Consider the following 14,146-nt stretch of genomic DNA (forward strand, 5'->3'; position numbering starts at 1 on the left):
ACTAAGCAGAGCACCACAAACAAAAGTATCCATAATGGTATTTAAGAAATGTGGTTTAGAAAAGGACACAGAGGTAGCAAGTTTCCTTATGGAACCTGGAAATGAGAACATGCAAAGCAAAAACAATGAAGCTAAAATGCATTTGCTTATGCACATGGAAGATGGCAGCATCATGCAATGAAAAAGCCCCAAACCAACTCTCTGGGGTCCTGGTCCCAAGCAGTAGTGGCATTCCTCTGGGTGAGTTACTTACCTTCCTGGCTTCAATTTATTTTCAGATTGAGAACTCTGGCCCAGATCAGTGGTTCACAACCCTGGCTGCATATTACGGTGTCCAAGAAGCTTTATAAAAGTAGCCATGCCTAGGCTCTAACTGTAGACCACCTGGCACCAAATCTCTGGAGGTGGGGCCCAGGTTTTGGGGGTTTTTCTAATGCAGTCAAGGCTCCTGTACCATGATGGCTGAGAACCAGTGAACTATAGCAGGGGTCTCCAAGTGTGGACCCTGGACCAACAGCAATAACAACACCTGAGAACTTAAAAGAAATGAACTTCTTGAGCCCAACACACTGAATCAGAAACTCTAGGGGTGGGGTCCAGGCGTCTGCATGTTTAACAAGCCCTCTAGGTGATTCTAAGGCAATCCCAAGTTTGAGAACCACCGTACTCTATGCTCACTAAAGCCCTTTCCAATTCTAACATTATGTGATTATTCAGCTGAGAAGGTGAAGCATGTTGAGATTTGCGGCAAGAAATGTGTAGTCTGTCACCGACCTCTACCTCTGAAACTAGTAATACATTATATATTAATTCATTGAATTTAAATAAAAAAATAATAATTAAGCAGAAAGAAAAGAAATATGTATTCTGTAATATGTAATGAATATGTACCCTGAAGAGAGAAGACACTTGTCTGTCTTAGACCCAGAACTGGTTCCAGATATCTGAGACCCACATGTCCCAAATATATGATAAATATCCAGCTTTCCTAGGCTACTACGAAAACAGAAGTACACGCCTTTCTCCTCTCATCAAGGACCCTAATCCATGACACTGGCTTCTCCCAGAGCCCATCACCCAAATCCAAAGTTGATCCTCAACAGGATCTTAAGTTGAAAGAGAGAAGGTCTAATAAGCATAAACTTGAGAAAGGCAGCTGGAGTTAGTTTTGATATTACCTAAATTACTGATATCCCAGGGATAACATCCTAATGTAAGTTTATGAATTTTGAAGCACTTATCCTCTTAAAGGAATATGGATGACATAGTGCTTTGGTTTATACCGAAAGAATCCACAGTAAAATGTTCTCTGCTCTTTGCTCCGTGAACTTGCTTTCCCAAACACCTGTCATCCATCTCCATAAAGATGCAGTTTTGCAGCAACAGTTACATGCTTATCTTAGGTGGTAGATACATAAGAAAACCTTTTGGCATTTGCAAAAGACTGAAAAAAAATGCTTATCTTACCTATGCTCTAAAACTACTGATAATAAAAGGTAAAAGATAACAGGAGGTCGGCCTGAAGTGGAGAGATAACTAGAGTTATCAGACAACTGAACTCTAGCAGTTTATTGCTTCTAGTGATACATCAAACATTCACCAAATGTGGTGACCACATACTCACAGTATCTAATAGCTCAATAAATTTGGAGAAGTAATAAAGCCAGCAGGTGCGTGCCATCTGCAGAAACACACATAGATATGAATTTATTTTATTTTTTATATGGAGGAAAATTTCATTTTTTTAATTTTGGCAAAATATACGTAACCCAATTTACCACTGTAACCATTTCTACGTGTTTGGTTTGGTGGCATTTAGTTCATCAACACTGTTGTGCCACTATCTCCATCCATCTGTAGAACTCTTTTCATCTTGCAGAAGTGAGACTCTGTATCTATTAAACAATAACTCGTGATCTCCCTTCCCCACCAGCCCCTGACAACTACCATTTTACTTTCTGTCCCTGAATCTGTCTACTCCAGATACCCCATATAATAGAATCATACAATATTTGTCTTTTTGTGCCTGGATGATTTCAGTTAGCATAATGTCCTCAAGGCTCATCCATACTACAGCACATGTCAGAATTTCCTTCCTTGCTAAGGCTTGATAGTATTCCATTGTATAAACATACCACATTTTCTTTATCCATTCACCTGTCCATGGACATCTGGGTTCCTCTACTTTTTGGCTATTATGAATAATGCTGCTATGAATACAGGTATACAAATAACTCTTTGAGTCCCTGTTTTCAGTTACTTCTAGGTATATACCCAGAAATGGAATTGCCAGATCATATGGTAATTCTATTTTTAATTTTTTGAGGAACAAGATATGAATTTATTTTTAAATCCAGGAAGTTAAACAATAAAAGCACCAATTTTCATTTAACAGAAAACTATGCCCCTGACTTTATTTGATTCTTTCTGATAATTTTTAGCTTTTTTTCTCTCAGGCCATGTAATTTGATAATTGTGTCATTTACTTCTTCTGAGTTCACATTAAGTGTTAAAAAAAAAAGTCTAAAAGTTTTAACATTTGGGTTACAAGTTTTTCCAAAGAAAAACTCACCCTCAATGCTGAAGGTGACCGTGAGTAGTCAACAATTTCGCATCGAAGTGAATAACCTGTACCCCAGCCAGACATCACAAACTGTAAGAGAGCACATGTATATTAAAGAAGGAAGAATTTGCTCAACAGCTACAATGGTACCTTTGACTGTGTCTCTTTACCACAATCTCAGCTGACTCAGCATGCAGTGCGGAAGAAAAGGCAGGCTAGCACAATCATAACTGGGAACTCGGCTTGATAAAACAACAGGAATTTTCAAAATCATACAGCTATATATTACTTGTATCAACTGTGTTCTGACTCAAATATCCATGGAGAATAAAATGCTGGGAGTGTTTTGCATAGATAGCAAATACTGGTAGGTATATGCCAGTATATGTACATATATGTGTATCTATATATGCCCATGAATAACAGAGTCTGAAAACAGTCTTTTCTGGTAATTTCTAATCTTCTCCATCAGCCAATAAATAAATGGGCAAACCAAAATTCCTTACTGTACTATTAGTGGCTGCCACACTGGGTTTTCCCGTCCTTAGCTAGTGCGTGTAAAGTGAAGTGGTAGCCTATGGCTCTTAAAATCAAGATTGATCAAACACAAGACTCAGAGACTAGTTCAGTTTGGATTCATGTGACAAGGAAGAGACAAAAATGTTAACAATAAGAGTGCAATCTGGCATGCCTTAATTCCAGCACACCCACAAAGTGACCTTAGACTAGTGGTGACAACAAAGAGGCTATTGTTGTTATCTGAACCTTAACTCAAAGATTATATTGACATTCTTTTAGTATGATGGTGAGAAGTTCTTTTAAAACAGTATCTGATTCAAATAAAAACTCCAAAAAAGGTAAAAAAAAAAATAAAACAGTATCTGAAAATGAAGAGCTAAGGGTTCTAATTTTAATTTAATGTATATATTAAATGGTTGGCTTAACTGAGTGTTCTGACAATATGATCAGCTCTTCTTTGACATCCTGTTTTCACAAATGCCAACATCTTCCCCGGAATGTCTTCTTTCTCAGTATAATGGTTATATCATTTTCTGCCATTAGTACACATTTTAAATTTCTATCTTTAATTACTGTTAAAGCTAAAATGAAAACTTTACCATAAATTAATTTTTAAAGGCAAAAATTTATGAGGTTTATCAGAATGATATTTTGAGAAAGAACAACTATTTAGACTGTGGTATTCAAAAATCACACCATCCTTTCCTGATACTAGCTCCTAGCTTGATTCACAAGATATTTAATCCCACTGTTAACCTGATAAACGATGAAATCTTTAAAAAGATTATCTTAAGATTCAGGAAAGTATAAGACATATTTTATGGGTAAGAAAAATGACTTACAAAAACAAGGTCAACAAATATTTCTCAAAGGATCGAGGGAATGTGGTAGAAAAACAGCTGATTCTACAAAATCCTGATCTGCCAGTGAGCGTCATATTCTCTTCCATTCAGACCTCTACTGACTGTGGCAAGTAAAACAGAAGGTCCACTTACTTAACTGGGATGATTGGTTCTCCACTATACCCTACCCCAAATAAGGACTGAGCTGAACAGGAGAAGCTCTGTGACATGGCCTTCTGTGAGATCTTCACGAGTCTCTCTTTATTGATGTCTGACTGGTGCCAATTAACTAGCACATTCAAAACCACTGCTTTACAATAAGGCCTGTGGGTTCCTTTAGTCTACGTACTTCCCTTTCATCTTGTTCATATTTTCCCTAACATCCGTAAGTGGAGGTGTTTCCTCTGTATATCTAATGCAATTGTGCTCTACCCAATAAACCATGTGATGTGTTCAGTGTCCTGGAGATGACATGCTGACTGGCTGCCAAAACTGTTTGTTTAAAGAGATAGTGGAGGGGCGCCTGGGTGGCTCAGTCGTTAAGCGTCTGCCTTAGGCTCAGGTCATGATCCCAGGGTCCTGGGATCAAGCCCCACATCGGGCTCCCTGCTCCGCGGGAAGCCTGCTTCTCCCTCTCCCACTCCCCCGCTTGTGTTTCCTCTCTGCTTTGTCTCTCTCTGTTAAATAAATAAAAACTTAAAAAAAAAGAGAGAGAATGGAAATTAGTGCTTTCCTGATATTAAGTTTAAGAACATTCTAATAGTCTATGAAGCTTTTGACATTTCTGTATTTCAGGCTATCAAGAAGAACAGCAATAATTTATATTTGGCAGGTAATCAACCCCAACACTGGCATATAAGTAACTCTAGTATGAGTGATTAATAAGTTACAGAAACTGCCAAATTCAGATATTTTCACAACTTCTTTTATATTGTATTTGCTAAAATAGGAACCCAAATTTACCGGCTATAATTAAATTCCCTCCTGAGAAACATATTTAGGGACATTACACTGAGCGACATAATCAGACACTGAGCATAAAGGGATGTGAGAAACAATTTGGTTTAATCCTGATTCTATAAAATGGGAGAACTAAGGCCCAGAGAGGTTAAATAACTTGCTCAAAAATCAGGCAGCTGGTTAATAGCATAACTGATACTAATTAGCCCCTAGTCTCCTGGCTTCTAGGTCTGCGCTTAACATGGTCCTATAGGCTATTTCCTCTCTGTCATAACTTGATAAGAGCATGTATTATTTTTTTTGGCTCCCCACCTCTGTTACTCCTTCCCTTTCAGTTACTCATGATCCAGAAGGGATAGTACGATAGCTTGTAGTTAATTTTGGTAATAAAAGGAGAAATAGAAGATAGCAAGGTAAGTCCAGACTTGAGGGGGGGCCGGTGAGACATGAGGTTACAGCAGAATAAGGTGACTCAATCAGGTGGATCTGAGCAGGAATCAAGCTGGAGGGATGCACGTGGAGAGGTCACAGTGTCAAGAGGGGCCAGAGGGGTCATGGTGGGCCCCCGAGAGTTCCAGTTATGAGGAAGCACAAGCTATACTGCAAATAAGGAGTAGAAGATGAGGAAGCCAGCCGGTACTGGAAAAGAAGCAAGGAATCCCAGAAAAGCAGGTAAGTGAGGCTAGGTGAAGATTGTTAACAGCACAGTGGGTGAGAGAGAATCCACGAGTCTCCTCTTGGGTCCTGGAAGATCCCCATCTCCCTTACTGACAAGGGACAGGCTCCCTCACCTACTGCTTTCTATGAGTCTAAATTCTCTGTCCCCTCAAGGCCCAGCTAAACCAAACCTAAACAGTCTACCATCTTACAGCTCATCCAAGGTTCCTACCATGATGATGATAACTCATTACAGGGTCAAGATGAGCTCCCAATGTCAGACAGACCTGGATTCAAATATCAGTCCTCCCATAACCAGCTATGTTACTTCAAGTAAGTTACTTAATTTCTCCATGTATGAGTTGCCTTAAAACACAGATTCATTCAATCCTCTATTAAGATTAACTGTGTGCAAGTTCCTGGACTTAATGTTCTTTTTTCTCACTACTTGTGAGGTAGACTATACTGAGATCCTCTAAATAGTTCAATATCAGGTCCATATATAACAATTTTTTGGCAAGAATTTTCGCTAAATTTCTAAAATTCCTTAAATCTCAGCATTACCATTATAATCATAGCAAGAAACGTAATGACAGAAAAACAGGAAGATTCAGGCAAAATTCTCCCATTAGGAATACTGAAGACACTTACCTCATAACACATATACACAGAAAAGAGAACTATGGAAAAATTGTATGTTATCATCGCTTTCTTGAGTTCAAAGGGCTTTCGATTCTCCATGAGCTTTGGTCCTAGAGAAGTGACAAAATAGACATAGAGTCCCAGGATGATCGTTTGTGGCAGAGGTGAGGACATGAGGAACCAGTCTTCAACTCTTGGATCTAAAAACAAAAAGTAAGTGCACATCCATTTAGCCAAGAAATAACTGACAGCAACCAGCATTCCTTTAAGCAAGCACCTAGATCCTAATGTTGACAGCAGTCTATTCAGTCAATGATCTACTATCTTTGGGAAGGATAAAGGGAAATCACCACGGACAGCGATGGGGCTAGGAAGAGTGGGGCTCTTATCACCACAGGCCTCAAAGGACACAGGGACATAGTGGTTACTAGAAACCAGGAGTCAAATGGAGAAACCCTCCTGGAGAGGCACTGTGATCTTCTGTGGAGGGACTGGGCCAGCACAAGGCAATTCTGGAAGTAAGTGGCTGGGTAATCAATATCTCAGTACCACCCCAATCTCCTACGACTCTCCAATGGCTGAACCCAATCAGAAACCAGAGGGTAGGGGAGCAAGCCCACAGTTACAGTCTATACTGGTCATTCCCCAGGGTCCGGCACAGGGTGCAGAATGGATCTGGGGAACAGAAGACACCCAGCAAAGTTCCACCATTCATCTATAACCACTAGTAACATTTTAGAGTTTCTCTATCCAGACATTCTTTTATATAAAAAAATATGCCTCTGTTTGCTTTCCCCCCGTCTTTCCCCCAAGGAAATTAGGACATTTCCATATATACTGTATCACAGAATCATAGAATTGAAAGGGACCATAGCATCATCTACCTAAAGTATGGGTTCTAGGTGTCCAAAATAGGCTAATCAATGTGAGTACAACAAAAAAACACAACAAAAAAACTGTATTAGCCTCACAACCATGTAAGAAGAAATTCACTGGTCACTGCTCATTCCAATTACATCAATTAAAAATTGCAACTCAGGATAAAATGTGACTTGGAAATGAAAAGCACAGCACAGGGTATATAGTCAATAATTCTGTAATAATACTGTATGGTGACACTTATGGTGAGTGTTGAGTAATGTACAGAATTGCTGAAACAATATCTTGTACCCCTAAGGCTAATATAACATTGTATGTTAATTATTCTTCAATAATGAAGTTTTTTTAAAAGTATTTGAGAAAAAAATATATATGCCAAATAAACAGGGGACCTGCAAATATAATAGGTATTCCTGAACAGAAGTAAAATGAAGAGAAAAAACAGAAAAGTATTCAAATAGATCATAAAATATTTTTCTGAAAAATGAAAATCAAAACTAAATCTTTATATCAAAGTACTTACCATGTATCAGGAAGTAAATACTAATGAATAAGCAAATCTAGCTGCATGTAGGTAAAATTCTTGTATTGCAAAGATAAACAAAAATTCTATAAGCATGATGAAAGAAGCAACAAATCTCAAAATGGAAAAATGTCAGACTTATCCCAGAAGACTCTTAAGACCACTTGACCACAAAAAAAGGATCCATGTGTACAGAGACATATAGAAAAATTGATGTAATCTAAGTATTCTTAATATACTTAGAACATTGTTCAAGTAGAAAAGGAAAAAAATAAAGTCGAAATTGTTATTATTATTTCTGACATGGGCTATTATTAAGGATAAATCATTTGAGTAATTATTTTAATGCCTCAAATATAAAAAAATGACCAAACTAGCAGTTAAAAATACTCTTATGAGATACGTGGGAAAATATGAATACTGGTGAAATTCTTGATGATGATGTTTTATTATGGTGTGATTATAATATTATGGCTATGTTTTAATGTCTGAAAATATTTTTTAAAGATTTATTTATTTGAGAGAGACAGAGAGAGAGAGTGAGCGAGCACGAGTGGGAGAGGCAGAGGGAGAGAGAATCTGAAGCAGACTTTGTGCTGAGCGTGGGGAGCCCCACACGGGGCTCGATCTCATGAGCCTGACATAACAATCTGAGCCCAAACCAAGAGTCGGATGCTCAACCAACTGTGCCACCCCTGAAAATATTATTAAAATAAAGAATGACACAATAAAAAAATAAGATATGATTAATTCTATAATCTTAAGTAGTTCAGGTGTAATTTTACTAAATTGCCTCCTGAAACCAGAGCATTACAAAGGAAGACAAGTATGAACAGTTTTCTAAGTATATCTGACTGAAAACTGAGTCTTGACTAACCTTACGTTGCCAAACACCATCACTTTTGTCGATTGGAAAAGAGGGGTGAGAGGAATACAGCCCTTGCTCATTTAAACTGCTAATGATGTAACCAATTACCAAAACACTTTGAATACCCCCTCAAGTCTGACTTCCTACGCAGCGCAAAAATTTCTTCAACAGACTTCATGGCTGAGGACTCACTTGGCCTCAATTTTATTGCTGCAGAGCTCATATCTGATACTCGGGTATACTAAGGCATGGCTTTAGCTATGAAAGATGATGTATTCTATATACAGATCGGTTTCCATCAAAAATACCAAGAGATGCCCTATCCTTTTTTTAAATTGTAATGTAATTTATTTAATTTTTTAAATTTTATTGTTATGTTAATCACCATACATGATTAGTTTTTGATGTAGTAGTCCATGATTAATTATTTGCCTATAACACCCAGTGCGCCTTTCAATACCTGCCCTCTTTAATACGCATCACTAGGCTAATCCATCCCCCCACCCCTCTCCCCTCTAGAACCCTCTGTTTGTTTCTCAGAGTCCATAGTCTCTCATGGTTCGTCTCCCCCTCCGATTCCCCCCCCTTTATTTTTCCCTTCCTACTTTTTTTTTTTTAACATATAAGGTATTATTTGTGGCAGATCTTGAAAAACTAAATAAAAAAGCCAAACGTCAGCTCTAAAACAGACCCCAAGATATTTAGGAATTTAATATATGATAAAGGAAGACCCATAAACAAGCAAGGAAAGGAGAGATTATTCAACAAATGTTGATAGGAAAAATGAATATTTGGAAGAAAAATGAGCATGTTCCTTACCTCATATCCTATACAAACTTGGCCCAATCTATACAATGGAAGCAAGACATTTAAAATCTGTCCACAGAAAAAGTAGGGTGAGGCTAATGAGAATGCTAAACAAGCAAACTGTTTTTCTGCAGGATTTTCGTGCTTTGTGTTCATTGTGAATTGCCAAGATGAGAATGATGGTATGCAACATTCCTCAAACTTATTTGGCCATTCCTCAAACTGATATTGTGTAGAATACACTGTGGAACAGAGTTTGGGAAAGAGCTCTCTGCTGAAATAAATCTTTAAGTTAAGCCATTAAAAATTAGGTAGTGTTACAAAAATTAGGTAGTGATAGGGGATTCAGAGTATACTTATTATGAGCACTGAGTAATGTATATATGTTGAGTCACTATATTGTACACGTGACACTAATATAATACTATATGTTAATTATCCTGGAATTAACATTTAAAAATCAGGTAGTGATGAAGATAAATAGGATCTGATCATTTTGAGATACAGTAAGGAGGCAGAGTACATAAAATTTTGTAAATGCTTAAACACAGAGAATGAGAACAGGTGGAAGTTAAGGAAAAACTGAGATTTTTGTTTAGATAATTGTACTATCACTGAGACTAGGAATGCAGGATATGGAGCAACACTGGTCAGGGAGAGATGGCTTAGGTTTTCGAACATCTTACATGTCTAAAACATGTCTACGGAGACCCCTCTAGGCACCTGGAGATTTGAATGTGGAAGCAGGAGAGAGATCTGGGCCAGAGATGTACTATTTGGGATCTTTATCACATGAAAGGTGAACAACCAAGCCAGGAAAGTGGCTTAGGAAAGTGGGTAGAGTAGGGAGAGTAAGTGGTTTAAGTCAGAATCTTGAGGACTCAATCTTCTCAGGAGGGATGGTAGATGAGAAAACTGTTTAAAAAGAAAAAAAAAAAAAAAAAAGACCAAGGAGTGACCGGAGAGAGAGAAGGAAAACCACAGAAGTGAGCCATCCTGAGGTTAAGGGAAGAGTGAATCTTTGGAAGGAGTCAAAGGATAAAATGAAGCAGAGAGAGAAAGTTAAAATGTAGTCTGAAAAGGGACACTGGCTTGAACAAAAGGAAGTCACTGATGCTCTTAGCAGGAACAATTTTAGTCAAGTATCCTGCACAAGATAGAAAATTCAACAGAAGTCTGCTGACAGATATTTATAAAAATACAAAGTTCTCAAAATTAATTTTTCCCCTCGTATTAAGATTGTCACAGCTTGAAATCAGAACAAGTTTCAAAATCAGCGATCCAGGTACACAGCACTGAAATTTTTTATTGCTTCTATTAGGTACCCTCCTTCCTTTCCACACGTTCCCCAGGACATCTGGGCGCCATGTGCAGTTTCAACAGCCACAAGGTGCACTAGCCACGGGCCGGTAACTCACCAGGGAAGTCACAGGAAATAAAAGTTGCCACACAAATGGGGACTAAGGGATAGAATCAGAACTGCTCCAACTTTGTTGAATTTCTTCTATCAGTGGGTAATCTGAAGTTTGAAAACAGGAACATCATAAGCCATATGGATATGTCTAGTTTCTACCTCCAATGAAATAAGGACTTTCAGCCAGTACCAAAGAAGACCCCTGGTAGGATGTTAATTAACATGGTTACCTTTGGATGGTGATGGCATGGATGATTTTAATTTTTTTTCTCCTCTTTAAGCAATTTAAAATGTTTCTGTTCTTAACAGATATCATGGGTATGACTGAAAACTAGGGTTTTTTTGTGTGTGTATGTCCTTAAAGGAATTCCTGAATTAAAGACATATTTTATTTTATTCTTTTATTGACTCAGCAGGGGGAAAAAATATCAAATGACATCATCTTTCTGTTCTTCCTCTGGTAGCAGTAGAAAGAAAACAAGCCAGGAAAAGCATGCTGGGTTGGCTCAGGAAGCAGAAAAAAATAACTTTAAAATAAATATTTTTTTCCCATAATTTAATATTTTAAGCATACACCTTCTTTTATTTTTTTTTAAATTTTATTTATTTATTCATGAGAGACAGAGAGAGAGAGAGAAGCAGAGGGAGAAGCAGGCTCCCAAGGAGCAGGGAGCCTGATGTGGGACTCGATCCCAGGACCCTGGGATTATGACCTGAGCTGAAGGCAGACGCTTAACCATCTGAGCCACCCAGGTGCCCTAAGCATACACCTTCTTTTAAAACCCTACATGTATGTGACTTCTGAGTTCTATAAATTTGAAAATATCACTGTATCTTTTGGGAAAAGCTGGCTAATTTCATGTTATTCTCATAAAACAGTACATCAGGTTTGTTTGTTTGTTTGTTTTTAAATCCTATTTTAGCAAAGCTTTGGAATCAGCCCGCCTGGGTTCTGATCCTGGCTCTCCCACTGACTCATGGAATCTGGGGCCACTGACTTCACTTCTCTGTGCTTAGTTTCCCCATCTGTGAATTGGGCATAAAGCAGCACGTATCTCATAGGGGATTTAATGAGTTACTATATGTAAAGAGCCCAGCACAACCCAAGGGCTCAGTAATTATGCACTGCTACTATTACAGCAGATGTGAATTCTGTCAGCATAGCAGAATCAGCTCTGCAGTATTTAAAAATCAAATGGTCCAAAAATGACCCTGTTCTAACTGCATCAGAATTCTAGGGCATGGGTCCCAGGTATCCATAAAAGCTGAGGTAACCACAATGAGCTGTCAGAGTTAAGAACCAGGGGTTCAGTGCTTCCCTCACCTACACTGGGGGCCTCAGCATCCCTCACTAGGTGCTCTGCAGTTGTCTCTTATGTGTTTTCCCTACCCTGATCCAATCTGTTACATCTTGTCTTCCACACAACCTCCAAATTCACTTTCTAAAAGTACAGCTCTGCCCAGATTATTCCTCTGCTTACATCAGCTCTCTCTAATGAGCAAATGAAATTCTAAGTCTTTAATACGATGTTCATGACTCCGGCTATCGTTAATGAGTGACAACTGTTCATGTTGCTTGCCTTCTTGCTCAGTAACAGTTATACCTTTCTGAAGAGAGAGCCTACTTCTACGTGAGGTAGGGGGCTCCCCCTGACAAGCTGTCTACAAGTCAGGTATAGATGGTGACTTGATCAGGGAAGTTGTAGGAGGGCCTGCTCAATGACATTTAAAGTCTGTGATCAGACTACATTTAAAGTCTGTGATAAAGACTCACTCTGTGATGCCACAGATTACAAAAGATTCGGGGTGAGCTCTGTTTTCCCCAGACACAATAGGCTGAGGAAAGAGTGTTTCATGTACCTTCTATTTGGCATCAGGGTTGGGTTTAAGTGTCATGAGTCGAGACAAGATGACATAACAGGATGGGAAGGCAGGTTGTCTGAAGTCCATACCCCACTCATTACCAAAGTTCTGACTTATTGCTAGCCTAATAATTCTTTTCTAAGAGTGTTCCAGAGAGAGTACAGGGAAAGTAGAAGTGCCACAAACATAGAATTTTAATGAGTTTTTCCATCAGCTACTTGTAAGAGGGTGTTCTCTTAAGTAGCATATACTAGCTCAAGTACACCCTTTAAAATTCAGTGCACCAACAAGATAAAGGCTCCAGCCTTTTGTGAAGTACTAAAGGTTCAGAATGGCAGCATCCCGACTCATACTCCATCTTCTTGTAAAAAGATCATAACTAGGTTTGAAAAGTTATTACTAACCAAACACAAGGAAAATTGCTTTTAAAACATTAACAAGTTTCCATTTCTGTACAGTCCAAAATGCTACTAGAGCATGACTTCAAAATTTGACATCTCATATCCAGGAATCATAATAAATCCTCTTATAGCTTAGGTGTTAATTAAACCATATTTAAATCTGTAGCTGTGGAATTTTCCACATGAAATAATTATGTATGACCACTACTTCTTCAGCAATCAGGAAACCAATGAATAAGAGTAAGTTTCCCGAATGCTACTCAGAAATACGGCCAAAGCCAAGAATACACTTGAAATTCTTGGCCCTTGACCATGGGTTCAGACCCTCCAAGGGTAAGCAAAATTAAACTGGACTAAGATGGCCAGGAGTGATTTCTAATGGCTCTCCAAGATCAATACCACACTGAACAGAAGGAAAAAAACCTCTCCTATTATACCTGATAGTGTTCTCACAAAGTTGTAAATCTAACACAAAACATTTTAACTCTCTAGACCCCGATTTAAAAAAAAAATTATATATATATGAATAGACATTTTTAAAAAGCATATGCTATGTTAAAAGTATTTTCAGATGACAGCACTCTTTCCATCATCTGTAACAACTACCACCATCTGTGTTGGATTACTTCCTAAGTCACAGAGCACTTTCATGCATATTGGTACCATCCTCACCTCTGTTTTCCTGAAAAAGAAATGCCTTTTTAACACAGACAATAATTAGTTCAAGACCACCTAGCCAGTCCATCGAAATGGTATAACTGAAATCTAGGTCTTCTCATTATACATCCCTGTACCCTCTCCCCTCTCTCATGACTTCAAATTAGCATAACAGAGATGTAGCACTGCCTGCCCCGCTCGCTCACTTTCCCTGTACTGTTTGTAGTGCTGTTCTGGGGGCTCCCTTTGTCTCTCCCTAACCACCTCCAGCCCTTCATCATTCCTTTTTCTGACCTAATATTGCTCAACTTTTCAATATAAGTATTCCTAATAAAAAGCAGAGAGTCATTACATGGATAACAGTGGAAGTAGAAATCAGAAGTTGTTCATTTAAAAACATCTTATACTTCCAGCTCTATACAGATATTCATCATCATCTAAATCAATTTGGCTCTTGAGTTAGGATACTGATTATCTGCCTCTCTTGAGTTCCTGCATTTGGTATAGTGAATAGCAAGGGACCTGTGCTTCCAAACAGGTCCATTTCTAAA

The 14,146-nt window shown here is 38.3% G+C and overlaps 1 protein-coding gene across 2 annotated transcripts in view; it reads right to left on the reverse strand.

Annotated features, from left to right (window-relative positions):
- ELOVL7 (ELOVL fatty acid elongase 7) overlaps positions 1-14,146 on the reverse strand; it is a 76,976-nt gene that overhangs the window by 9,719 nt on the left and 53,111 nt on the right. Inside the window, exons 2-5 of one of the 2 annotated variants that reach the window (XM_027605606.1) lie at positions 10,679-10,779; positions 6,193-6,383; positions 2,573-2,653; positions 1,625-1,681 (exon numbers count right to left, since the gene is read on the reverse strand). In XM_027605606.1, coding sequence (XP_027461407.1) covers positions 1,625-1,681; positions 2,573-2,653; positions 6,193-6,357 — 303 coding nt within the window. In that variant the 5' untranslated portion in view covers positions 6,358-6,383; positions 10,679-10,779. The remainder of the gene's footprint in view (positions 1-1,624; positions 1,682-2,572; positions 2,654-6,192; positions 6,384-10,678; positions 10,780-14,146) is intronic. The other variant, XM_027605605.2, reaches the window with a different exon arrangement.

The sequence above is a fragment of the Zalophus californianus genome, chromosome 5, assembly GCF_009762305.2.
Source record: "Zalophus californianus isolate mZalCal1 chromosome 5, mZalCal1.pri.v2, whole genome shotgun sequence".
In the NCBI taxonomy this organism is placed as follows: Eukaryota; Metazoa; Chordata; class Mammalia; order Carnivora; family Otariidae; genus Zalophus; species Zalophus californianus.